The sequence below is a fragment of the Astatotilapia calliptera genome, chromosome 18 (genome assembly GCF_964374335.1).
Source record: "Astatotilapia calliptera chromosome 18, fAstCal68.1, whole genome shotgun sequence".
Taxonomy (NCBI): Eukaryota; Metazoa; Chordata; class Actinopteri; order Cichliformes; family Cichlidae; genus Astatotilapia; species Astatotilapia calliptera.
In genome coordinates, this window is record NC_137439.1 from 23,345,844 (window position 1) to 23,370,659 (window position 24,816).

Consider the following 24,816-nt stretch of genomic DNA (forward strand, 5'->3'; position numbering starts at 1 on the left):
CTCGTTTATTAAAGTGCGGTTATGTTATTGTTACCGCAGGAGGGAAAACATGGAAAAACATCGAAAGCTCCTCAGACACAGCGCTGCGCTGACAAATCACACCCGCTATTGCTGTGTGCGTGCCATTATTGCGAGGCGAGTACACGCGTTACGGTGTGTGTTTGTGTGCGAAAGCGTGCAAAATGCGAAGGTGCTTTTGTCCTCCTGAGGGTGCTTTGGCGTGCTGGCAGGTGCGAACGATGGGGAGCTAGAAAGCGACTGGCATAGCCATGGATTCAGCAGATGGCCTTTCACGCAGAAAACGCTCTCTCCGCTGTTCCTCACTTTCTCTCGTTCTTCTTGTTAAACATGTTACAGCTTCTGCCTCTCAGCATCGGTGTGCGTGTGTGTGTGTGTTTGTGCTTCTGCTTTGTTTGCAGTCTAATGATCCTTCGGCCTCACAACCGTCTCCTTTTCCAAACAGCCGTAGATTTTGGTTACATGCCAGGTTCCTGAATGCCTTTTTTTCTCTTTCTTTCTGTTTTCGTGTTTTTAAAGTAGGAGTTTTGGCGAGAAGTTTGCGTGAAGTTGTTCCATCTATGTCATGCCCGTTTTTTTTAAGTTGGTTCGTCTGTAGTCTGTCCATGCGTGGAGCACATCTGTTGTCAGAGCTGTAGATATCCGGCAGGGAGTCAAGGGTCACAATCTGTTAAAGCAAACGTCAAAAGAAATATGAAAAAAAGAAACCAACTCGAATCTTACTTCAAAATAAGACGTACTACTATTTACCAAAGCTGTGTTTTTTGTTATTTTTCCATTGAATTGGGATCTAATAGAAATCTGCTGATCGCCATCTTGCAGTGTTTCGAATCTTATCATCTTCATTGTTATGTATTATTCTTATTTCTGAGAAAGGAAACTTTTTTTTTAAAGCGGAGTACGGAATAACAAAAGGTGAAAGGCGGCGAGAAAGAAACACAAAGGAAAGTAAGCTGTCATAGTAGGAGAAAGACTTTTCAGTCTCACTAACAGAGAGCGGTAACAGCTCTACCTCGCAAACACAATAGCATATCCTGTTGATGTGCAATCGTGTCTGTGCGTGTAAGCTCTTTTACCACCACAGCATCTGTTGTGGAGCCCAGGGTTATTCTTAAAAACTTAATGACACAAAAGAGGAGAGGAAGGATGAAAAAAACGTGAGGCATGTGCTAATGAAAACACGCTGCTGAGAGAGGAGAGAGCAGAGTGAAGACGCATTGAGAGAAGGAGGCTGAAGATCTACAACGCTGAGTGTAAAACAGCTCGAAAATGTATAAGCGTGTTGGGGGTGGGGGCTGTTTTTGTATTTCAAAGATGCCGTGAGAAAAAGATATTCAGTTTGTATTTCGAAAAAATGAAAAAGATTAGAACCCCCCCACCCCAGGAAATAGAAAAAAAAATAAGGGCATAAGCAACACACCTGCTATTTCCAAACGGTGAATTTGATTGAGGTTAAAATCAGCCAATGCAGCTTCCCCTGTGGGTGCTGTTGGTCTGTTTGCTCAATAATAACATTAATAATGGTTTGTTAGCCAGAAGGTTCTGTGTAAAAATCTAAAACAGGCCAGGTTTGGCGACACGCGTGTAGACATATGCAAGGGTGTCATTTGTACGTATTGCTTGGATGACGGCGCTGTCAGCGAATGCAGCTAAGCTGTAGGGTGTAGCCAAATACAGCTTTGTCTGCAGAATGCCTAGAAAGTAGCGTGCAAACAGTGCAATAACAGCAGCTAGTTGCCGCAGGTGCAAGAATGTATCAGGCAGGATCTATGCAAATGAGCAGATGTTGCAGTGGGACAGATCAAATGCCCTATAAACATCTGAAAAACCTCAAAAACTGTTTTCATCCAGGGTTTTATGGTGCATTTAAAAGCTTTTATCCACTACACACACACTTATATAAGCGCACATATTACGAACATGACCTAATCAAGTTGCGTCGGTGTAGTAACATCATTAGGGAAATTAGTTTCACACGGATCTCGCTGCAAATACAAAATGCACTTCACTTAATGATACAGATGACATGCTTCTCCCTCTCTTTTTGCATCCTGTACAATTTGACCTTTCACCGTGCTGTTAAAGATTCTTCTACATTACACCCATTACCAAAGCACGGCTTCAGACCACACTGCTAGGATTCCCTCACGTCCTACCTTTTCTTTCCCCTGCCTTCTTTTTCCTTTCCTTCTTCGACTCCACTCTCTTTAATGAGAGACACCGGAATGAAATGTTTCCAAACAGGGTGTTAATGAAACATAGACAGATTTATTAGTCATAACTCTTCAGCTAATCATTTCCCCTTCCTAATAATTAGCCCGAGCTGAGTAAATCTTTTTACACTGTGGTCAGAGAGTGCTGAGCTGGTGCCAGACGCAGCCAAGATGGAGAGTGAAAAGAGCCAGAAGAAGAAATCGTACTCGCTCGTTCTGTTCATCGACGCTCAGTAACTTTTAAAAATCAGTCTGTCTTTGTTTGTTTGTTTGTTTTTTTGATTCCATGCTGCTTTGACTCAATTAATTATCCACAATCACCTCAGTGTTTGTCGCCGCTCAAGCTTTCAGGTTTTCGGTTTTGCTGCGAAAATAATGAGAGTGAATTTAATCCATTGATTTCATTCCCAGTAATTATTTTTTATTTAATAGCTTGATATTAAATGGAATCACCATTATCACGAGTAATGACGAGAGCAGATGCCCACAGCAGGGTGTTTTTATTTATGTGTGTGGATAGATGTGTCATTTCATTGTGTCATGCTGGAGGGGTGACTAATGATTTACTGATTTCATTTTTCTAGTCATTCTGATTAGCAGTGGGAAAATAATGTGGAGAGACAGGAAATGAAAGAGGAGAGGAGAGGAGATGAGAGGTGACGAGAGGGAAGAGAGGAGGTGACAGGCAAGGAGATGAGGAGGAGAAGAGAGGAAAGGAAATGAATGCAGTTTTTACATGAATGATCCTCTTTGGACTCTTCCGTACCTTCGAGTGTATCCATTTTTTAGTCAACAGCCGACTTCTAACTTCTTATAAAAGATGGCTGGTCATTACCCCCCAGAACATTCAAGTTCAAGCTAAAACTAGTCGAAGGTTACATCTTTGGCCTCTTCTCTTTGCCTCACATTGCTGCTTTGTTTATGTCTTTGGACCTTCTCTTTATACTTTTTCAAAGAGTGGCCTCTGTCCTGCTCAGTTTCAAGGTTATTCCACCATCTGTATTTGCATCGCTCTCATCCCTTCGAACTCTCTCTGCCTTTTGTGAAAAATCGATCTCCTCATACTGTCCGGCCAAAGTTTCCTTTCGTTTGATCAGCCTGTTTGCGTCCCTGTCTGGTTCTTTCTCAAGTGGCACTGTTCTCCACTCTCCACTTTTTCTTTCAACCATCTCAGCCTTGAATCTTTAACTTTGTCTCCAAACTGCTCAACCTGAACTGTGCCTATGATATACTCCTTTCTTATCCTGTCCCTCCTGGTCACTTCAGATGAAAATCTTAGCATCATCGGCTCTGCCACCTCCAACTCCGCCTCCGGGCTTTTTGTTAGTGCCACCGTTTCCAAACCATACATCATAGCTCACTACCAGCTTGTAAACCTTCCCTTTCACTCTTCCCGCTATTCTGTCACAAATCACCCCTGACACTCATCTCCACCCACTCCACCCTGCCTGCATTCTCACTCTTTCGCTATAACTCGTCGCTCTCATATTTCTGCTGCTCCATGCGCTTCCAACTCCAAGCTTTCTTTTTCTTCTCTCTATGCTACACTCAGTGTTTAGCATAGAGAGATGTTAATGATTCTTTGACAAAATAGCTTTTTACGAGCTGCAGGCTATTGCATCCTCTGAAACAACATATTACAGACCAGAGGACACAATCAATATCTGACAGTGGTCATTGTCCTAATTCCACACTGCACTGATGAGCTTTAGCAACCTAGTCCAGCCCCGGTCTAATAAAATGACAGCAGAATCACTGACTACTTAATTCAATTATCAGAGGAAGCACAAATCAGCACAGCTCGTTGCTGTCGATGGTGTTGTCTCCCACTCGCTTTCTCTCAATAGTTTGGAGTCAGACTGAGGGGGAAATGGGAAGCAGCAATGGAACCCGAGGCTAATAGACCAAAAAATGAAGACTTGGCATAACACTGACAATATCAGAGAAAGACGGGGCTTGCTTTTTCACACTTCCTGCACTCATACACATGTGGCATCTATATTTGGGCTACTGTGAAATACTGATGAAGATTAAAAATAGTTTTTAATTTACTTTGTTTATGAACAAAACAGGACAACAACTGAAAAAAGACATATCCAGGACGAGGACAAAATGACTTATTGGAACAGGGCGCTGCAGGGGTTAGTGTAGTGTGTGTAATGTGTTAGAAACCTCTGTGTAATAACTTTTAACCATATTTTCTCAGTGATCAAGGGACGGCTAAAACAACATAAATGCTGAGATTTTATTTTATTTTATTGTAATTAAATAGCTAACTATATACAAAAATTGAATTGGTTAAAGTATAAATTAGAATGAGAAAAATTTAAATGTGCATATGTCCCACATGCAAAGCAAAATCCATGCAGGAGGCCAGATGATTTTACAGGTTTTACAATCCTGACCTCCTGAGGAGAGACGTATCACTTAAACTTTAATAGTAAATACGGATGCATGCATCGGAAGGTCTGATATTTTAGCCCACATTAGTGTCAACGGCACAGTCTGATATCGAGCATTCACCTCGTGTCCATGTGAGTTAACCTCTGTGTGCTCTGTTACCCTCCCAGAGTCAAGTGGGCCGACTACCCCAAAGTGTCTGTTTGAGTACATTTCAGTGTGGATATATCTTCTGCTTGTCTTGTAATGAACTGGAAACCTGGCCAGGTTTTTTGGTGTGTTCTTGCCATCACACACTGCAGTAATCTGCAATGATAACAATATGAAATGATCTGGCTTCCTTTAATTTAGAGCAGGAATGCGTGGATGAATAAAAACTGAGTGAATATGATGTATATATATGTATGTATAAGATGAAGTAAACACATCTGTTATTTGTCCAATCGACTCCTTAATTTCTCCAGTTCTTCTGATCTTCTTTTTTCCTATTACCTTGTGGTTTAGCCAAGACACATAACATTTCTTTCTCAGGACATGTCCTGCAGCCAAACTGGTGCCTGACACTCTTCTTTTTGTCATCTGCTCTCAATCTGTCTATCAAGTCTTTTATTCTTTCTCTCTTTCTTCTCTTTCCTTAAGGGGTGAACAGCAGTTTGCTGATCCCGTTATGCTTGTCTCCTTGTATCCCCAGTTCATATATGAACTGGGGATAGCCTACACTGGATTGTTTCCAGATTTTACTTCTCCTTGCTGCTTTATCTGTTTAACTTTTCCCCCTTTTGTTTGCATCTCTTCTTTCTCTTCTGCTTGTGCTTCAGCTCAGATTGCTGCAGCACAAACGCTGCCCCTGCTCTCCCGCTCTCTGTCCACATCACTTATGTTAACCTTGGAGTTTCTATTCCTACGGCTGCCTTCCTGTCTCGCCTTACTCTTCCCCTCCATCTGATTGCTTGTTAGTTGGTATGCAGGCTTGGACCCCTATTGTGCATTCTTGCCTGTCAGCACTCTCGTTCTCAATCTCCCTTTCCTTCTCCCTATATCTTTCTTTATCCCCCCCCTTCCAGCTCCTAGTGGTGAATCTTGCTCTCTGACAAAGAAAGCAGCACAACTACATAAAGAGCACAAGTCAGGGCCTGTTCAGAGAGGATGAATGGATTGCAACAAAAAGAAGAAAGAGAGGACATGTTGGCAGTCAGACACTTAAAGGCAGAATTAGGGAAGAATTTAACACCTCAGAGAGATAAAGTGCAGCAGGGGAAAGGAAGAGGGAAGAAAACGGGGAGGGGCCACGACGAAAATAATATATGGATGGAGTTCTGCGAGGGTAGAAGCGTTCTCGCCGAATGACAAATGGGTCTCGAGTGACAGAGTATTATATTAAAAAGCAAATTGATATGCAAATGTGGAGTGTGTGGCTTTGGAGGACAGGGATAGCCTGTTGTCCTCACTGAAGTGGAACAGTGAGGCAGAGAGAAAGGTGAGAGCCCGGCTTTGATACTGATACAGAAGTCCATTAATGTGTGTTTTTGCGTGATTGGTGGGTGTACTTTAAATCAGACGCAGCAAAGTATAGCCCAGGACCGTTCACGTCACAGTGCAGTACAGCATGATCGAGGATCCGCTAGTGGAAATCCAGGAGGACTTCCTCATTATAAAGTCTGTTCCTGCACCAGACTCTATGAGTGTTCATAACGTATGGTAAATCCATGCGGCAAGAAACTAGTAATTGAACAAGGGTACGTCACGGGCAACACAGTGTTTTAAGCAGTTGCACTCAGTCGGTTTTTGGTCAGTGTATATATAATTATATAACATAACACAATTATATCATCTCCTTGACTCCTGTATCACTTGTAAAGAGAAAGAAGGGTATCTTAACCTACAGCGCACAGTATCTGAGACTGATATTCTAAGATTTGGTTAATTAATCCCGAGTGAATGACAAGAACATGGATTCCAAAATGGAAATGAATAATTTAAGCCAGAAAGGCGGGTGGATGCAGTGTGTGGATAAATCATTGAAACTGTGCACCACTGTGTTGATGCCTGGAAGGAGAAACAAAATTATCTTAAGTTGTGAAGCCACTAAAGCACCCCAAGCTGTGCTATTCTGCGATGTCTTTCACTGCTCTGCTTATTAGCTCTTGAACTGGGACGCCAAACCCAACACGCTGAGAGCAAACAGACGGGGGGAAGGTTGTTAAAACAGATACTGTTTGGTTAAGATTTTTGTAAATCTTCTCGACTTTAACCACACCACATCACTAGCTGTGATCAATGGATGGAACAGATTAGACTGTATGGGGGAAAAAATGACCTTCGACTGGAGGAGCAGATGAACTGTTTAAACTGTTTAAACATGGCAAAGTATCGACAGTGCAATGCTTGTTTTCAGCTGTGCAATTTTTCTATTACTATTCGTAAATTTTCGTTTAAAAATGAAACGTGAAAAATCACTAAAATTAGCAAGTAAAGAAATGGAAAGGTCTTATTCCAGCGTCTTTAGTCGAGCAATCACAGGTCAGCTGCATTTAATTGGAGATATTAAATATCTGTTTTAGACGCACACACATAGATACAGCTGTCAGGGGAAAACAAAAGCCACAGCCATGTCAGGTTTTGCACCGTGTTTAAAACTGCAGCGCTAATGATTCATGACACTTCTAACTGGAGAGGAGAAATGAGTTGCTCTGTAATTACTATGGAAATGTGTTCATTTCCCATCAGACACACACACACTCACAGATAAGCAGCATGCACCCATGGTTACAAACTAAAAGAGTGATCCGGAGGTGTTTCAACCATTGGTTTTGGTGTTTTGCTGATCATATACACACGTATGTGTTTGCGTGTGTGTGTGTACGCATCCCCACGAGATTATCACAGCTAGAGTCGAGGTGTGACCCATGTACCCATTCCCCATATGTTTTAAACGCATGCCCCAAAGCTCTTTGTGTGTGGGAGTGTGAGTCAAGGGGGTAATGATAGTCCCTTGGTGCTCAGCTAGCTTGAGCTCAGCTGATAACCAGGTGGGCCCCACCTCCCATTTCATAAGAACATTATGCCCCCCTCCTCTTTATCCTCAAATACCAGTAACCAGTCTCTGCCGTTAAGTGTGTGTGTGTTTGTGTGTATTCCCAAAACAGCCTATTGATGTCTGGGTTATGCCATGCATTCAGCTGTGTAAAATCAACACAAGGATTAAACACCAAATGACTGAGATTTTCTGAGCCTAGTGGAACCCCACCTTTCTGCATTTCTGTTGCCGTGTGCTTCATTCTTAGTCAGAGCACATCATATTTCTTTTTCCCTCAGTAGTCCTCTCTTTTATTATTTTTGTCTTTATCTCATTTCTCCTCTCCTTTGCTTTATCAAATCTTGGCCCGCTGTTTCTTTCAGTCTCCGTTTCTCTTTCGTCCTCCTCTCCACTGCTTTCTTAAATCGCGCGCTGTCTATGCTTCAGATTTCTTACTCCTGGCCCTGAGCCCAAATCAATTTGTCTTCATGATGGACAGACATACTGGCTAAGTCCTCCTTTACCTGTACAAGACTCAAGGAGAATGTGATAAAAGGGAGGAAAGGAGGGGAGACCTATGACCTTTAGCAGTCCTCTTAGATTATAGTAATAAACTAAAGAATACAAAGCAAAGAAAAAACAAATAAATAAACATCCACAAATTCACTTATTGTAAATTACCTTGAAATGAAAGAGGAGGAGAGAAAAATAGAAACCATGTGGTATTTATGTTGTGGTTAGTGAACCATTATATGATACTGCTTTTACATTTTATGTTTTTGTCCTGAAGTTTTGATCTAAATTTAAAGGTGCGGTAAATCTCAGAGACAGTGTTATGGTTGATTATAGCTCTTAAACACTGTTTGAGGCAAACGACCAACAAAGTGAAGAGAAAATACACCGTTCTGTCAGGAACACACAAACACACACAGAAGCACAAATCCTCCCCCGCGAGGTCTGTAAGACAGAAAAAGTTAACACTTCCACACAGCTGCAGTGCAAGATTGAGCTGATCAATTTGTCAATATTTTGTCTTGATCATTGGGCTGACCCTTGCTGCAGGGTGCCCAGAGGGGGCTGGGGAAAGGGCATAAATGTGGGTGTGTGTGGCTACAGTTAAAAGCGGTGCTTGATGGCCAGAAGGGTCCAAGGGAAGGTACAGAGGAGTGCATTAGTGCATTGATCTCTGCCATATACATATACAAACACATTAATTCTCTAACCTCGGGCATAAGAGCTCAGCCAGGAGGACTGCAATGAACGCTGGAAGCAGAGAAATATAAAAATGGTTGTTTTTATTTTTTTCTCCAGCCTTCTTTTATTCAGAGGAAAGAGGTGTGTGGAGAGATTTCCCTGAAAATAACATTGATTTAAAATAGCAAACAGATATGTGCAAATTACATACATACTGCACAGTCCACTTTAGTAGGTACACCTTACTAGTACTGGATTGGACCCGCTTTTTCCTTCAAAACTGCCTCAAAATCTAGGTGTCCTCTGACATCTGTGGCACCTCCACATATTTCTTCCACGTGTTGTGCATTCGAGATGCTCTTCTGCATGGCTTGGTTGTAGTGAGTGAATATTTGAGTTACTGTTGCTTTCCAGTTAACTCAAAGCAGACCATTCTCTTCTAACCAGTGGCATTATAAGACATTTTCACCATGAGTAGTCAGTCCATTCCTGCTCAGTTCATTGTTACCTTTCTTCCCTATTTTGATGCTACATTTAAAGTACCCCAGGTCATCATGATGTTCCAAAGATGCACTGAGTTGCTGCCATGTGATTATCTTATTGCATATTTGCATTAACAAGAAGCTGAACAGGTGTACCTAACAAAGTGGCCAGTGAGTGTGCATGCCCTTCGTTGGTGTAGAACATAGGTGTCAAACTCTGGCCCGCGGGCCAAATTTGGCCCTAATTACATTTGGTCCGCGAAGCCAATACTAAATTATTATTAGAGCTGGCCTACTGGTATTATACAGCTAATATATATATATTGTTTAGTATTAAGCTTTGCTTGTTCCATATTCAGTTTTTCAGCAAAACCTGTTTGAGTCCATAAGAAGAGATTCATTCTTAAATCTGGAGGAAGATTTTTTTTTTCAGTAAATATTAATGTTAGCCCGCGACCTTGTTCCAGTTTTGAATTTTGGCCCACTGTGTATTTGAGTTTGACACCCCTGGTGTAGAAGATGGTGGCGTTACTGTGGTGGAAGAATAGTCACTACTGTGAGCTTAGAGCTGCTTATTGTACAGCATTAGAATAAAAATGATCTCTTTTTCAGGCACTGTGGATATATCAAAGCCAAGCAAGACCCCGATGAAGAAAAGATGCAGTTCCAACATGGGCGAGGTAAAGACACGAGCATGTGCAGATCCAGATAATATTATATTAGATAAATATTATCTGCATGTCATTTGTCTTAAAACCAGACTTGCCACCCACATGTTATGAATCATATCACTGCGTGTATTTATGGCTGTAAACAACAAACAGATGGTGGAATATTTTTCAGTAAATGAACAAAGGCAAGCACTAATGTGACAACGTCCTCAGAATTAACCCCTTATTTTTTCACATGCATGTAATGCAGTCGGGCTTTGTTTGTAAATGAAATGTACAATGAGAACTTTAACAGTTGGAGCCAGAACAGAAATCTTTAATTTTTTCACATCCTAACCGAATAAACCACATTGTTTCACAGTTTCTTGCATAAATGTTTGCTGGCAGAGCGAAGCGCCTTATGGGTTCCTGTTAAAATTCTGAGTCATTTTCACACCACTGCTAGCAAAGTAGATATGTGTTTATTATTATGTAATAATTTGTAATGTCACTCAGACAAAGCGCTCAAGCTCCCGTCTCAACACGAATTTACGCTGTACAAATATCTGCTTAGACACTAAGTCAGTGTTGAGGAAAGTGTTTCCAAACTACCATAAAGATTCCATGAACTTTCCTAATATTCCAGACCATATCTCCAACATGGCCGGATTTTCTTACAGTGCATGTTTTTAAGCTGTAAGCAAATTAAATTCTGTGCCCATTTCCTCGCTTTTCCACTTGTGCAGTCAAGCTTCCAGGCAGCAGGACTTACATCCATCCTCACACCTATGAAGACCCAAACCAGGCTGTCAGAGACTTTGCCAAAGAGATAGATGCTTCCAATATTCGCATAGAGAGAGTCATCGGAGCTGGTGAGTTGGCATAACAAACCCAGCAGTAGACTACTTTAATAAAGGAAAAAGGGATTAAATGATTTCTTAATTTTAAGGATTAAAAGGAGTCAATAAAAGACCATGTTAAACTCAATGTATGTGTCTGTGCACACGTGTAGGAGAGTTTGGCGAGGTGTGCAGTGGCCGGCTGCGTATGCAGGGGAAAAGAGAGATCTACGTTGCCATCAAGAGTTTGAAAGCAGGATACTCTGACAAACAGAGGCGGGACTTCCTGTCTGAGGCCTCCATTATGGGACAGTTTGACCACGCGAACATCATCAGGTTGGAGGGCGTCGTCACGAGATGTAAGTGAAGGCAACAGTGTGACGAAGCCTTTACACTACGACGATGTTTTTAAGGAGTCCTTCGCTCCCCTCTCCCTTCTCTTGTGTCGATCTCTGTGTGTCGCACACCTGTTTGAGACTTAGCAGAGCTGTCAGTGATGTAAATCGAAGCTGACCCTGGATCAGATAAAAGCTCCATTACCATGGTAACACAGCGGTGACGCATGGCAGTGTGCATGTGATGTAACCATCCTCCTCTTAAATGACCATTTGTTTACTTCACAGGATTGTTTTTAGGCAAATTAGAATGAGTGCGTGTGTTCGTGTTAGATAAGGCAGTGCTGGTACAACAGTTGATTGGTTATCACTGAGCCACGCTCTCTCGATCATTCACTCCATCTTTCTCGAAATCTATTCGGCTCTTGTCTCAGACCTCTATCTCGCGCTGCTGCTTTCTCTCTCAGTCAGTGTCCATCCCTCTCTTTCAGTGGCTCCCCTGGTTCGCTCTATTCCATTCTCGCTGTCTGTCTCATTCACTTAATCCCAGTCTCATCTCCTCACCCTCTAGCACTCTCTTTCTCTCACTCTCTTTGTCATTCTCACTCCATGTCTGACAACGTAACTGCTACGTTTACCCAGATAAATGTGAAAATACTACACGGACACCTCCAGCTGACTATCTCTATCAACGTAATGCCTTTGAGCCCAAAGATTGAAAGAAGTGCAAGGATTCATCAAAGCAATTCGAAGGAAATCCTGATTCTTGCTATGTCTGGATATGTCTGCCCTTATGACAGGTTCACAACCAAAATCCTTAAAGGAAAATGTCAAATATACATGTGACTATGAGCAGACAGCCAACAGATAATTATTAATTTTATTGATTTTATGTCACAATTTTTAATTTTAGAAAAAAAGGATCTTTTCTGTTTTTTTGTACTATGGTTTCAATCGCTCAGGCTTACAGGTTAAATTCCTGGAAACCACAGGCTTGGGAAAAATGCATATTCCCTAACTAGTTGGTAAGTAGTTACTGGAGGTTTCTAGCTTTCACTATGAAATCTGTTGCGCAGCCCAGTCATGCAGGCATTGCGATCAATCAGCGACCCCCTGGCAACCACAGGTTGCTAGGGAAAAATACATATTCTCTAACTGTTGGAAGTGGTTACAGTAGGTTGCTGGCGGTCACTGTGGGTAACTGGTTGCACTGGTTGGTATATGGAGCTGCACTGGACTGACAGATCAATCTCTAGACCTGTGTAACTGGGCTTTAGCCGCCGATTTTCCAGAAACTACTTGCCAAACAGTTGGGAAATGTACATTTTTCCTTGTCTCTAGCTCTTTGAGACTGTAGCCTGAGTAATCTACAATATTTTGTTTGCGTCAGTGGTCCCATCATAATTTCAACTTTTCGATTTCTGCAAAACTATTTTACAATAAGTATCATACACGCTTGTTAGTGGCTGGAGGCATTAAAGTTAAGAAGATTTTTCATTTCTCAACAATTGCACATTTATAGCTGATTCAGCTTCAGTTAATATCTGGATGTTAACAAACAATGAACTAATTCTTATTCATCGTAATCAAATTAGTTAATAATTAGTTTGTAAATCATCTATAATGAATCAGATATTATTGTAAAACTGCAACTAATGTTTAAAGCACCTTGGAAATTGTTAATAAATACAGTGTAATGCATCTATAAACAGTATTTGGATCGCTAAAGTTAAAAATAATTGTACAGCTTATTCCCTGCTTGTTTCTTTCACTTACAAAATAGGCCCATTCACAAACATGACCCTGTGGGATGAGAAATGACACTTAGGTTACCACTGTGTTAAAATGTGATTTTAAGAGCCCAAGCATCATTATATAAATGAAGATCAATGATGACTGACACCCATCTCACTATTCTCATCACATTGTCCATCTCTCTCGGATGCTGCTTGCTTGTGGCCTATTGACCCTCCTATGGGAATAAAACACTTTTTTACAACAAAATGATAATAATGACTAAAGAATATCATTTTATGTGTGCTGATGTCATCAGAATTTGATTGCTACTTAACATATAGTACAACATAAAGTTTTTAAAATAAATGATTTTTAATTACACGACAAAGTAACATGAATTACTCATGTTTAATTAACTTTATGGATTATTACATATTTAATTAACTGTTAATTTACAAATTAAGAGCTATTTACAGAAATATTTCTTTTGGCTGTGCAGCACTGCATAACAGTCACGTTATAATGGTTAAGATGCCCAGTTACAAATACTGAAAATGTGTCAACCCTAACAATTAGCTCGCCTGCATTACAGCACAGTATAGGTTCAATCTGAAAGCTTCTTCTGATCTGACAGATATTTGAGGGCGGTCTATAGACAAGCAAATAAGAGAGAGAATCGTCATATTTATAAAGATACAGGCACCAAAATAAGCCTCGGCTTTTCCCCTAATCTGACTCCCTCCTCTTCCTGCTTAGTGACACAAACAAAGATTTTCAGTCCATCACACCAAGCTGTTCAGTGCAACTCAGGCCAACAAAGAGCAAGTGCATATACACGACCTTTTATTGCAATTATTAATAATTCATAAAGTTAATTGGATGTGTATTTGGCTCCATGAATATTCAACAGCATGCATATTACAAATGAGACTTCACTGCATTTCTTATTAATTTCTTCTTGTGCTGTCACTCTCTTTGTCTCTCTCTCGCTCTGTCTGTGTCTATCTCTCTTGATCTTTCAGACATGAGAGACATGTAACATGTAAACGTGTAATTATAGCACTCTTTTTTTCCAGTAACTGCCACTATTCTGTTTTAAAAAAACAGAATTAATTGAAGAATTACTGCCAAATCCTTGACGTTTTGGGTCAGAGGACATCAGCGGGGTTGACACAGGAGACGGTTAAAGAGCTGAGCAACGACTTGACAAGTGATTTGCTTTAACATAATCAAGTACTCATTACTTCGTAATGTTCTTTGAATGTAAAAATACGTTTGTGCGCTTTGGCGTGCTTTTAGCAAGTGTATTTAATGAGCGCTCGCCTTCTTCTACACGTATTACTTTGTGTCTGCCTTCTCACCTGTCTTCACGGCACATTGAGAAGCTGATAGAGCCCCTCAGAAACAAATCTCACGAGCAAAGCAGTAATTTCACAGGTCACAGCCCCGGGTGTGCATGTGCGGGCGAGGGGGTGAGAGTTGAGAGGGGTCAATAATTCCTTCAGGCCCTTTTCTGCGGCCCCAGCTGGTCCTTTTACACCACCCTCAGTCTAATCAGACAGGCTGACTCCAGCTGATCTAGACTCAGGTGTTGGTGTAAACAGTAGCAGACTTACAAGTAGAAGGCGGAGTATTGGTTTGAGTAGGAGTTGGTAGGTAGGTGTAATTACGGAGAAGCTCAAACTTGAAGGGAGTCGTGTTGTACTGCACAATACTTTCTTATACAAATGACAGAATGCACTGCAGCAGAACTCCTGATAATAAGTATTTCCATTTTCAAGGCTAAAATCATATTTTTGCAAGTAGTCCGGAATTCAAACACTATTTTGCTATGATGTAATATTTTTCTTAAGAAGTCACTAAATTATCTTAATAACTGCAGCATAATTTTCTTTTGATCTTTAATTGGATAATGGATTACTTGTTTCAACAGTGCAGACAGGAGTAATGTTAACTGTTGGCGGCATTGGGGCTCTTGATCTTGTTGTTACATGAAGTACAATAGGAGCCTTTGTTGTACTAATTATCTAAATGGTTGTGATGTGCCAATAGTAAAAGTACTATAAGTATCTTTAGTAAAAGTGTGGCTGATTCAACCAAAGTTGTGGTAGTAGTAACAAATCTGGCACAGTTCTGGCACAATATTCTGACTATCAGTGTGAGTGTATGTGAGTCTGTGTTCACTGCTTAAAACCGCATAAGCCTTCATCCGCTCCTATGTGTCACACTAATAACCTGCTCTGCTGTCTATCACCTGATTGCTGCTATTGTCATGCTAATTAGAGGGCCACATGCAGAAAAGGAAGGGGAAAAAATGCTCTTTTTTTCTGTCTGTCTCACTGCACATCAGAAAAGTGCAGCAATCTACCCCCATCCCATCATCCCCTCCTCCCTGCCCCTCTCCATCTCCTTATCTCCTTTTTATCTCCACCGTCCCTCATTTTATCCATCCATCCTCTATGCGTTTTACAATCGCTGCAACAATTGGTCCATTTGGAAAACCCTCAATTACCGAAGTCCTTCTCATCTGACACACACACACACACGCACGCACACGCACAAACATTAAAAAGGCTGCTCTACAAAGGTGCTGTTAAACCCTGCAAAACCACATTTTCCTCTCGTCTTCTGTTTGAAGAAACTAGTGATTAGTTTTAACTGTGTACCTTTGTGCGCTGAACAATAGGTGTTTCAATATTTCCTGTCAGACTCTTTGAAAGTATTCTGAATATGCATGTAGCTTTGTAGATTGGACTGCACAGACAACGACACGGGGAAGCGGGAGAAAAGGTGACAGCGGGATGTGGGGAAGCAGGGGGCATGGATGGATGAGAGAGGATACAAGAGGGAGGAAATGAAAGAGGATGGGGCTTGGGAATAAATGAGGGTGATGGGGGAAGATGTGCAAAGAGATTTGAGGAAAGGAGGGAGCAGATAGAGGAGAGGAGAGATGGAGAGGAGACAAACGTGAGGAAATGAGAGGAGATGAGAAAGCAAAGAGGGAGGAGGAGAGGTGAAGAGAGGAGATAAGGTTATTGAGTTTCTGTCTTTCTGTTGCTCCGCTCCCCCACAACCTCGCGTGGCTCTTCCCAGAACAGAGATCTGTCCTGTGTTAAAAGCATTGTATAATTTAGTTCAGACCCTTAACATTAATCAATACAGCAGTTATTTCATTTTCTCGTTTGTACCTTGGGCCGCCTCATTCAATAATGCGGTAATGCGGCCCACTGGCGCACACACAGAGTCTATCACTTTCGTTTACGCTCGCACCAACACGCACAGAAACAGCCTCTCATAATGTAATTTGCCAGATAGAGTGTATATATGTTGTCTCTATCACTTTCATATATACACGGCAATTCACAGATTCACACAAACACACGCATCTACACACACACGCACATGCGTGCAACGCCTAAATGATCCCACCTTTATCCCAGAGAGAGAAGAGACAACACTTTCTTCTTTCACTTAATAAAGTGATGTAAAATAAGAGCAAACTCCTTTCTGATCCATTTCATAACACACTAAAGCACACAAAACATCAAGACCCAATCTGCAGTCTGCACTAAAATACACATACACGTACGTGCATACAGTGGGAGGCGCTTTCGGCTCTGCAAACGGATGTGTTAATTCTGAAGCCAATGAAAGGCAATAAATTCGAATGAATATGAATGTGATTAGTTAATTATGTGCTTTCAGGAGGAAATTGAGGAGCGCCTGCGAAGATTTGGCTGAGAGAGCTCCATGACGAGCTGAAGTGAAGTGTGAATGGCATGTGATGAAGTTGCTGCAAGAAGTAAAAGGGATTCATTGTACCGTTGAGTGTGTGTATGTGTGCACGTGTGTGTTTGCATGAGCACCTGACAAAAAATAGATGAAATGAGCTAATATATAACATGAGTGCGTGTGTGTGTGTGTGTGTGTGTGTGTGTGTGTGTGTGTGTGTGTGTGTGTGTGGCCGTTTCATTGGTAACCTCTGTTATCTTTTAGAGTTGGAGGGGTAATTCTGTATGGCAGGTGTACAGATGATGGCTAGTGATAGCAGTGTGTGTGTGTGTGTGTGTGTGTGTGTGTGTGTGTGTGTGTGTGTGTGTGTGTGTGTGAGTACATGCCAGACTAACACGGCCCACAAGGCAGAGACAAAAGGATGAATGTGTTTCATTGTGCTTCACTCTTGACCGCTTCCAACACTGCAAACCTGAGGGCAGTCTTCACTTGTAGCATACATACATGCTGCTGACACCCATGTAACACACACACACTCAAACACATAATTGGTTTTTAGGGTTAGTTTTTTACAGCTCTTTTCCATTTCATGGCTGTCTGCTTTGTAGAATACCATATGCACAGATGCTTGTCGCAGAATTACATACATGCATTCACGTTTATGGAGTCCACAAAGTGCAATTAAGTATTCGCAAAAACTGAAACAAACACATCTCGTGCAGGTAAACAAAACGGTATGAAGAATCAGCGCTTCTTTCAGTCATCATTCAGGATCAGATTATTGCCAGTGCTGCGTTTACATGCGCAGACGCACGCATACGTTCTCCACCTATGATCTGAGCTGAAATCAAACAGTCATCATTGAGTTGTCTCACCCCTGAGTTCAGTTCTCCTTTTCTCTGTCTCTCTCTCTCACACACACACCCACGCACACACACAAGCACAGCGACAGGCCACACACAACACAGGCCCCGTGTGGAGATAAATGTGACCAGCAGTCCTCACCCCCAGCAGAAGAAAATCCAATTCTCTTTCACTTTTATCCCTGAGACTAATGTTACTGTCAAAGAAGACACCACCACCAGAGACCGGCCAACTCTGTTTGTGTGTGTGTGTGTTTGCTGTGGTGAGATACTGAATTCATTTAAGGTGATGTATTGCTGTCTTTACCTACAATCTTACTGTAGGCCTCGGTGGTGTTGTTCCTGCCTTTTCACGACATGCTTTTGACCCATCCTCCCACCATCCCTCCGCCTCTCCTCTCGTCTCTTCTCCCCTGCTTTCCCTTTCTTCTTCTTTATCGTTCTCTTCTCTCGCTCATCCATACTTTCCTTTCCTCCTTTTTCCTCCTGTCTCCTCATTGCTTTCAGACCCCACCCTTCCATCATTCCCCATCTTCTCTGATCCAATGGTTTTTGTCTTTCTTGAGCTTACTTGAGCTAAGTACTTCGATGCATACAAGCAAGAAAGACTCTTTTTAAAATACTTTTTCCCTCATTTATCTTTCCCTTAGGTTTTTTTCCCAACATCTCTGAGGCCTGATTTGGGAAACGTGACCTATTCATCATGTTTACAAGCTACTCACACACCCACCTACATACACATACGCACAGTCATTTGTAACTGCACATTGTATGTTTGTTTGTGATTGGCAAAGCTCGGCTGTAGGGGGTGGTACCAAGGGAGAACCCCCTTAAAGCACGGACAACTGCAGTTTTTGGTATTCGTGTGTGCGTGCATGGGTGTGTATGTGATTGCAGGTACTTTGTTAATCATTTGTAAGCCGCACCAGATGCCATGCAGGGGACCATAGTGCACAGGGCCTGTCAGTCAACCCACGCCTTCATCACACATACACACTCATGCAGGTGCAGGTGCACAGCGATCCAACAACACAACCCCCTTCCCTTGAGGCTGATTAGTATTCATGAGATCTCAGGAGGCCCCCTTAAACTCACTCACACACACACACACATATTCTGGTGGATTGGTCTATTCTAATTATCTCCTGGCGTTTATGGAGAGGGCTGATTAGAAGCTGTCAGTGTGACTGATGACGACATGCCATGCTATCCCCTAGAGAGAGACGGAGACGGAGGGAACGGCTGGTCACAGCTGTGGACTCTGCCTCCTCTCTGTCCTCGGCTCTTTATAGTTTGTGTATTTCTTCCTTGTAACTCAGCCTTACTAACAGCTGTCTTGTAATGTTCCTCTGTAGGTAAGCCAGTGATGATCATAACGGAGTTCATGGAAAATGGATCTCTGGACACTTTCCTCAAGGTGAGTCACGGCTCAGCTGGAAGGAATACATCTTTTCTTCCAAGGTCAGGGCCACGAGTCTTTACAGATGCCACAAAGAAAATGATGTCCCAGCTGAAGAGACATTGAAATTTTAAGTTGTTGTTCATCTCTTAAAGCTGAAGAATTCATTCCACCAACACTTTGGTGGAATTATTTTAAGTAGTTTTCAACAAAATATCTATAAAGGCTTTTGTTGTACAGAATCTAAAATTATTATGTTCTTTATTATCGGGTAAAAGGTGGGAAACACCTGACATTTTTTTTAATAAAAAAGACACATTTTCACTTAATGGTACAGTTAAAGGGGGATAATATCACTGTCGTCATGGTTACAATATATAGAGAATTTAAGAAGGGTTTGTAGTCATGTTATGAGCACGAACACAAACAATTTGGGGGGGAAAAGCAAAGCAAACAGAAACATTTAGATGGGTAATGTTTTCCTCACACAGTTTTTGATAATCGGTCAATGAAATGCACTTAGAGTCCATATTCCAGGGGGGAAAACTGCATCCGAATGCTGACTGGTAGGCAATAAAACAAAGAAAGTATATTGCTTTTTGTGCATTTTGCTCTGTCAGGATATATATTAAAAACAACAATGAAACTGTAGCGGTGGCTTCTGTTTTAACTTTAAGTAACAGATTTCTATGTGAATATTTTTATTTAATCGACTGAATACTTTAATGAACTACTCAGACGGCAAAGATAGCATTATGAAAATGTTAAAATTGTGATATCTACAAGCACAAAATAGAAATATAGTAGAAGTAGTAAAGATTGTGTAGTAAATTAGCTGAATCACGGTTTCCATACACCGAGCTGAACAGATTTAGATTCAGTGTCGTTTGTCAGGCAGTAAATTCACTGCAGTGCTCAGAGCCATTAAGGCTGTGATGATAGACCCATTGCTTAATAGACACCAATCCTGGTAGCAAACTGAAGCAAAACACAGTAAAAGCAAAAAAAAAAATGGCTCAGGCACAGTGTGACTGCCACACACAGCCACACGTTTTGTGTGAGAGCATGTACTGTAGCGAGGGTCCTAAACGTGTCCACAGGGAGCAGTATAAACATGGAGTCATCTTTATAGTTGGTTATAGTTTACGGTCCATTAAGTTCCTAATTTTTTTGTTCTGTTTTTTGAGGTAACAAAAAATATATATTATTATAAAATAACATGCCCAAATTAGCCTAATATTCCCGCTTCTTGCTTCTCTCATCTCTTTCATTCATCTCATTGTCAGCCTCTCTGGCCTGCATTTGTCTCATCTCTCTTTCCCTGTCCTCTCCACTCTTCCTCCTCTTTACTGGCAATGCAACGTGGTGGGCAGATTGATAGAGGAAGTCTGTAGGTTTGTTAGACAGTCCAATCAATCAGCATCTCACAAAACCACCAGCTAATTAACTTAGTCCACAGCTGCCGAGGGAGGGAGTGAGAGAGAGAGAGAAAAGAAACGATAGAGGAAGAGGGTGTAGGGGAGGCACAGATGCAGAAAGATGAAGGAAGATGGATGGAGAGATCGAGACTGAGTCAAAGTATTACAGAGTTTCTCCCTCTCTGAGACACAGTCTTGAGGAGAGACAAAGATGGATGGAGAGAACAAAGAGACAGAGGAAGGAGAGTTGATATAAAGGAGAGAGGGTGACTGATAACATGAATGGTTTTTTAACGGGGACCATTGGCCCAGGGCAGAAATAATTGGCACAGGAAGGTGAGCTGGACCATCATCGATCAACGGCCTCCACTCTCTGCCAAAGACAGCTCAAATCTGAAATCCAGTGAGCTCTGCATGGGCACGCGGTCAGCGTTTGAGAGGAAACTTTTGTCTCCTCTGTCAGGTCCAATCCTCTGCAAGTTGGATTTCTATGTGATCCTCCATTGATCCCTGGAAGGCGACATCCATCTTTTGCTTGCCATGCTCCAAAGGGAGGTTAAACTGTGGGGTTAGCTGGATCTAAAAGAGATTCACAGCCTTACACCAGGACATTTGCTAAGTGTGTATTGCTGACACTGCGGAAGCTCAAATCCTGGGACTTACTGGTCATTTGGTGACCACAGAATAACATTTTACTCATATAATCTGACGGCAGACGTTTTCCACTTCAGTTGACATTTAAGCCTGTGTGGGGCTGTCATGATTTACAATGAGCAGGTAAGCAATGGAATTTACTGAACACATTGCTTGTATTATGAATACGGTGTATTATTTAAACATGAAGGGATGGATATTAAAAAGTTGCCATTTGTCAAAGTTTGACAAATTGTGTTAAATTTTACTTTTGGGAATATTATCCAAGCATTATGGATCTACCAGTTTTCTGCTGCCCCAAAACAAATGTTTCAGCAAAGCCTACCAATCAGAAGAAAGTGGGCTTTTAAAGGCATTAAGAGCTAAAACAGTGGATAAACTGATGGTTGCATAAATGGCCAGTAAAAGAAAACCAAGGATGAATAAAGATACGCTGAACTGCGACTCGTGTAAAGATTCTCTAGTGGAGTCCCAGGACAGAAATACTAGAACTGGGCACAATTCAATCAACCTTTCTCTTTGGTCTTCCTTCCAGAAACATGACGGCCAGTTCACGGTGATCCAACTCGTCGGCATGCTCCGTGGTATCGCTTCAGGTATGAAGTACCTGTCAGACATGAGCTACGTGCACAGAGACCTGGCAGCTCGAAACATCCTGGTGAACAGCAACCTGGTGTGTAAGGTGTCCGACTTTGGTCTGAGCCGAGTTCTGGAGGACGACCCAGAGGCCGCCTACACTACAAGGGTAAGACACACTCTCACAGTGGAGCCAGCTAAGGCAAAACACTGTAGACGGAAAGCTTTCATGCACTCGTCACTATTGAGATTTCCACTTTCAGGAAGTTCAAATTAGTTTTACTGCACGGTGTGCAACCGGAATACAGTCTTAGATGCAAAGTGGGCACTCTGCCTCTCCACATTCCCAGTATTCTCAGCAGTGACCTCACTGGCCCTTTTCTTCAAGGATGCAAGCTCAAGCTTTAATAAGTAAGAAAAAAGACAATGTCTTGAATGTACGGTTTCACACTATACTGCATTGGGCAAGTGTGTTTTGAACATTGTTCTACAAAGGCTTTCACAGCCAATACCATAAACCCATGCTGTCAAGTCAAATCACAGCAGTCTTTGGCAACGAGAGCATCCTCTCACTGAGCTCGGAGAGAATGGAGAAACTTAAATGTCAGTAAGTTAAACCACTGCGTAGTAACTCATCTAAAATGTCCACAAGGAGATGACATTATTCATATTCATAGGAAGGGTTGGATGTTATTTTTAATATGGCATTAGCATTGCCCTGGGAGGAGTGTATCAGCCGCTGACTGCTCTATTGAAATCACACACAAACTCCTACTGATGTCAGGAGACGTAGATGGAGAGCTGCAGGCACTGAGGGGTGCAGGGGGGGGTAGGTGGGGGTTGTAGAGCCCGAAAACGAAGATGATTCAGGAAGAGAACAGAGAGCGAGAGAAAGGGGGGAAGGTGGCAGAAGGATGGAGTAAGCGTAGTTAGGAGGGGGGAGATAAAGGGGTGCGGTAGGTGTGTACAGAGGTGGAGGAAACAAAAGTACATTGCAGAGTGACTTGGAAGCTTTGCCTTTTATTTGACTTTGACCGAGCAGAGATGGGGGATGCTAGGTGGTGCAGAGGCAGCTGCCGCATGTTAAAAAGCTGAACGGAGCCTATAGAGGTACAATGTGTCTGTGTGTGTGTGTGTCAGAGTGAAAGAGAGCGAGAGCTCTTGCTGCCTATTGTGTGTATACAGTGGGCTATATGAATCCTTTTGATCTGAGGATTGACGACAAAGGCAGGGGCGGTGGTGCAGGGAAAAAAAGATAACAGAAGAAAGACAAGTATAAGAACAAACACTGGAGCAAACATTAACCCCTGTTGTCATATTAAAGCAGAGCGCTGCTTAGTGTATAACCTCTCCTGCTCTGTTCCTAAAAACAGCACTGCACCAGGCTTCTTTGCAGCAACCATTTTATAATTTGTTTTCTCTCCTCTACAGTACTCTGCTGTATCTTGATTTATTACAGCGCTAATACAACAGCCTTGAAGTATTCACTCTATTATTGGCAGCACGATGCAGTGGGCCCAGAGCGGCTGATATTCAGTATGTGAATAAATGCTGACTGCCTCTGGGACCATTTACAGGGAGGGAAGATCCCCATCAGATGGACAGCTCCAGAGGCAATAGCCTACAGGAAGTTTACCTCAGCAAGTGATGTGTGGAGTTACGGCATTGTCATGTGGGAGGTGATTTCATATGGAGAGAGACCCTACTGGGAGATGTCCAACCAGGATGTGAGTCACACATAAACACACGGTCTCAGGTTCGATGTTAATCAAATTAGTGCACTTACACAGTGCTGCCAGCGATAAAGAGCTACTTTTTCAGTCTTCAGTAAAATTCCTATCTATAACAACAAGTTTGCACATTTTACATTTTTCCTGTATAGTACTGATCACAGAACTCGATACCTCTCTCCCTGCAGGTGATCAAAGCAATAGACGAAGGCTACCGTCTTCCTGCTCCTATGGATTGTCCTGTGGTGTTGCACCAGCTCATGCTGGATTGCTGGGAGAAGGGGCGAAGCGACAGGCCAAAGTTTGCACAGATTGTCACAATCCTGGACAAGCTCATCAGAAACCCAGCCAGTCTCAGAGAGCTGGCAAACAGCTCAGCATGGTCAGTGAGAGAAAGATGTGAATTATGACTGCAAATTTCACTGATAAATCTTGGCACGCCTGGATTAAATTGTAGAGTAGAGGTACAAAGTGCAAAGCAGTAAATGAGGTGACATGAAAGAACATTATTATCTTTTATAAACAAAGCCGTATTTATGAAATGGAAATGTATTGATACAGACTCGCGTGCTTGTTTCACATTCAGTGTAGATGCCCCTAATCCCCAGTTATATTGCACTCATCCACTGAATATAATTATTTGTGCATTTGCATTTTGTAACTTCAGGCATTTAGCTAACCCTCAGAATGAAAACAGCATGCAGACGTTCCAATCCCTTTCCACTCCGACATACTCAACAGAAAAAAACAAATGCAGAACACAGCAGACTCAGAGAACTATGTAACAAGACGAAAAGACTTACACGGGCTTACACAAAAGCATATACTGCACTATGTAAGTGAATATTGTAAGTTCTTTTAGCAAAAAAGATTGTGTTACCTTTGAGTGTGCAATGACAAATAGATCATTTCTAACAATTTATAAGAAAAAAAAGCAAGCAAACAAGTCAAGGGTTTTATAAGTAATACCACACAAGCTTGCTCTGGGGTGAGGGCAGCATTAATCATACTTACCCGCTAATGGTTGGGTTTAAAGTTTATGTTTTTCTTTTCAGCGGGGATTTGAGGCTGTCGTGCTGCGGTCATTGCAGAATTATAATGATTCTGTCGGCAGAACCAAGACTGATGCGAATAGTTTTTATTTTTACGCACAAATTATTGACTTCGGCAGTGACAACAAACTGTTTTTCTAGCCATAAACCGGCCAAAGCTTCATTGAATTTGTATTTGTGTTTTTTTTTTAAATCCCAGCAGGGAGGACCCGTCCACGCCAGAGTTCAGTGTTAATACAGTGGATGAGTGGTTAGATGCTATCAAGATGGGCCACTACAAGGAGAACTTTTCCAGTGCTGGATATGTCAGCTTGGACTCTATCCTTTACATCAGTGTCAGGTGCAGACTTACAGGATTTTCAGCATGAGTAATAACACAATCTACTTTGGTGTCATTTGAATGTGAAGACAGTGAATTGGACATGAAACTTGGTATTTTAAATGTAAAACAGATGCATTTTCTTCGTAACAAAATAGCTTCGTAATACTTTGCCTGTATTTTTTTGTG

The 24,816-nt window shown here is 41.9% G+C and overlaps 1 protein-coding gene across 4 annotated transcripts in view; it reads left to right on the forward strand.

Moving 5' to 3' along the window:
• LOC113011381 (ephrin type-A receptor 3-like) overlaps positions 1 to 24,816 on the forward strand; it is a 79,447-nt gene that overhangs the window by 50,368 nt on the left and 4,263 nt on the right. For 2 of the 4 annotated variants that reach the window (XM_026150908.2, XM_080293334.1), the window contains 8 exons: positions 9,936 to 10,003; positions 10,720 to 10,845; positions 10,986 to 11,171; positions 18,835 to 18,896; positions 21,486 to 21,695; positions 23,104 to 23,253; positions 23,445 to 23,638; positions 24,508 to 24,648. In XM_026150908.2, the coding sequence (XP_026006693.1) occupies positions 9,936 to 10,003; positions 10,720 to 10,845; positions 10,986 to 11,171; positions 18,835 to 18,896; positions 21,486 to 21,695; positions 23,104 to 23,253; positions 23,445 to 23,638; positions 24,508 to 24,648 (1,137 nt within the window). The remainder of the gene's footprint in view (positions 1 to 9,935; positions 10,004 to 10,719; positions 10,846 to 10,985; positions 11,172 to 18,834; positions 18,897 to 21,485; positions 21,696 to 23,103; positions 23,254 to 23,444; positions 23,639 to 24,507; positions 24,649 to 24,816) is intronic. The other 2 variants (XM_026150909.2, XM_080293335.1) reach the window with 2 other exon arrangements.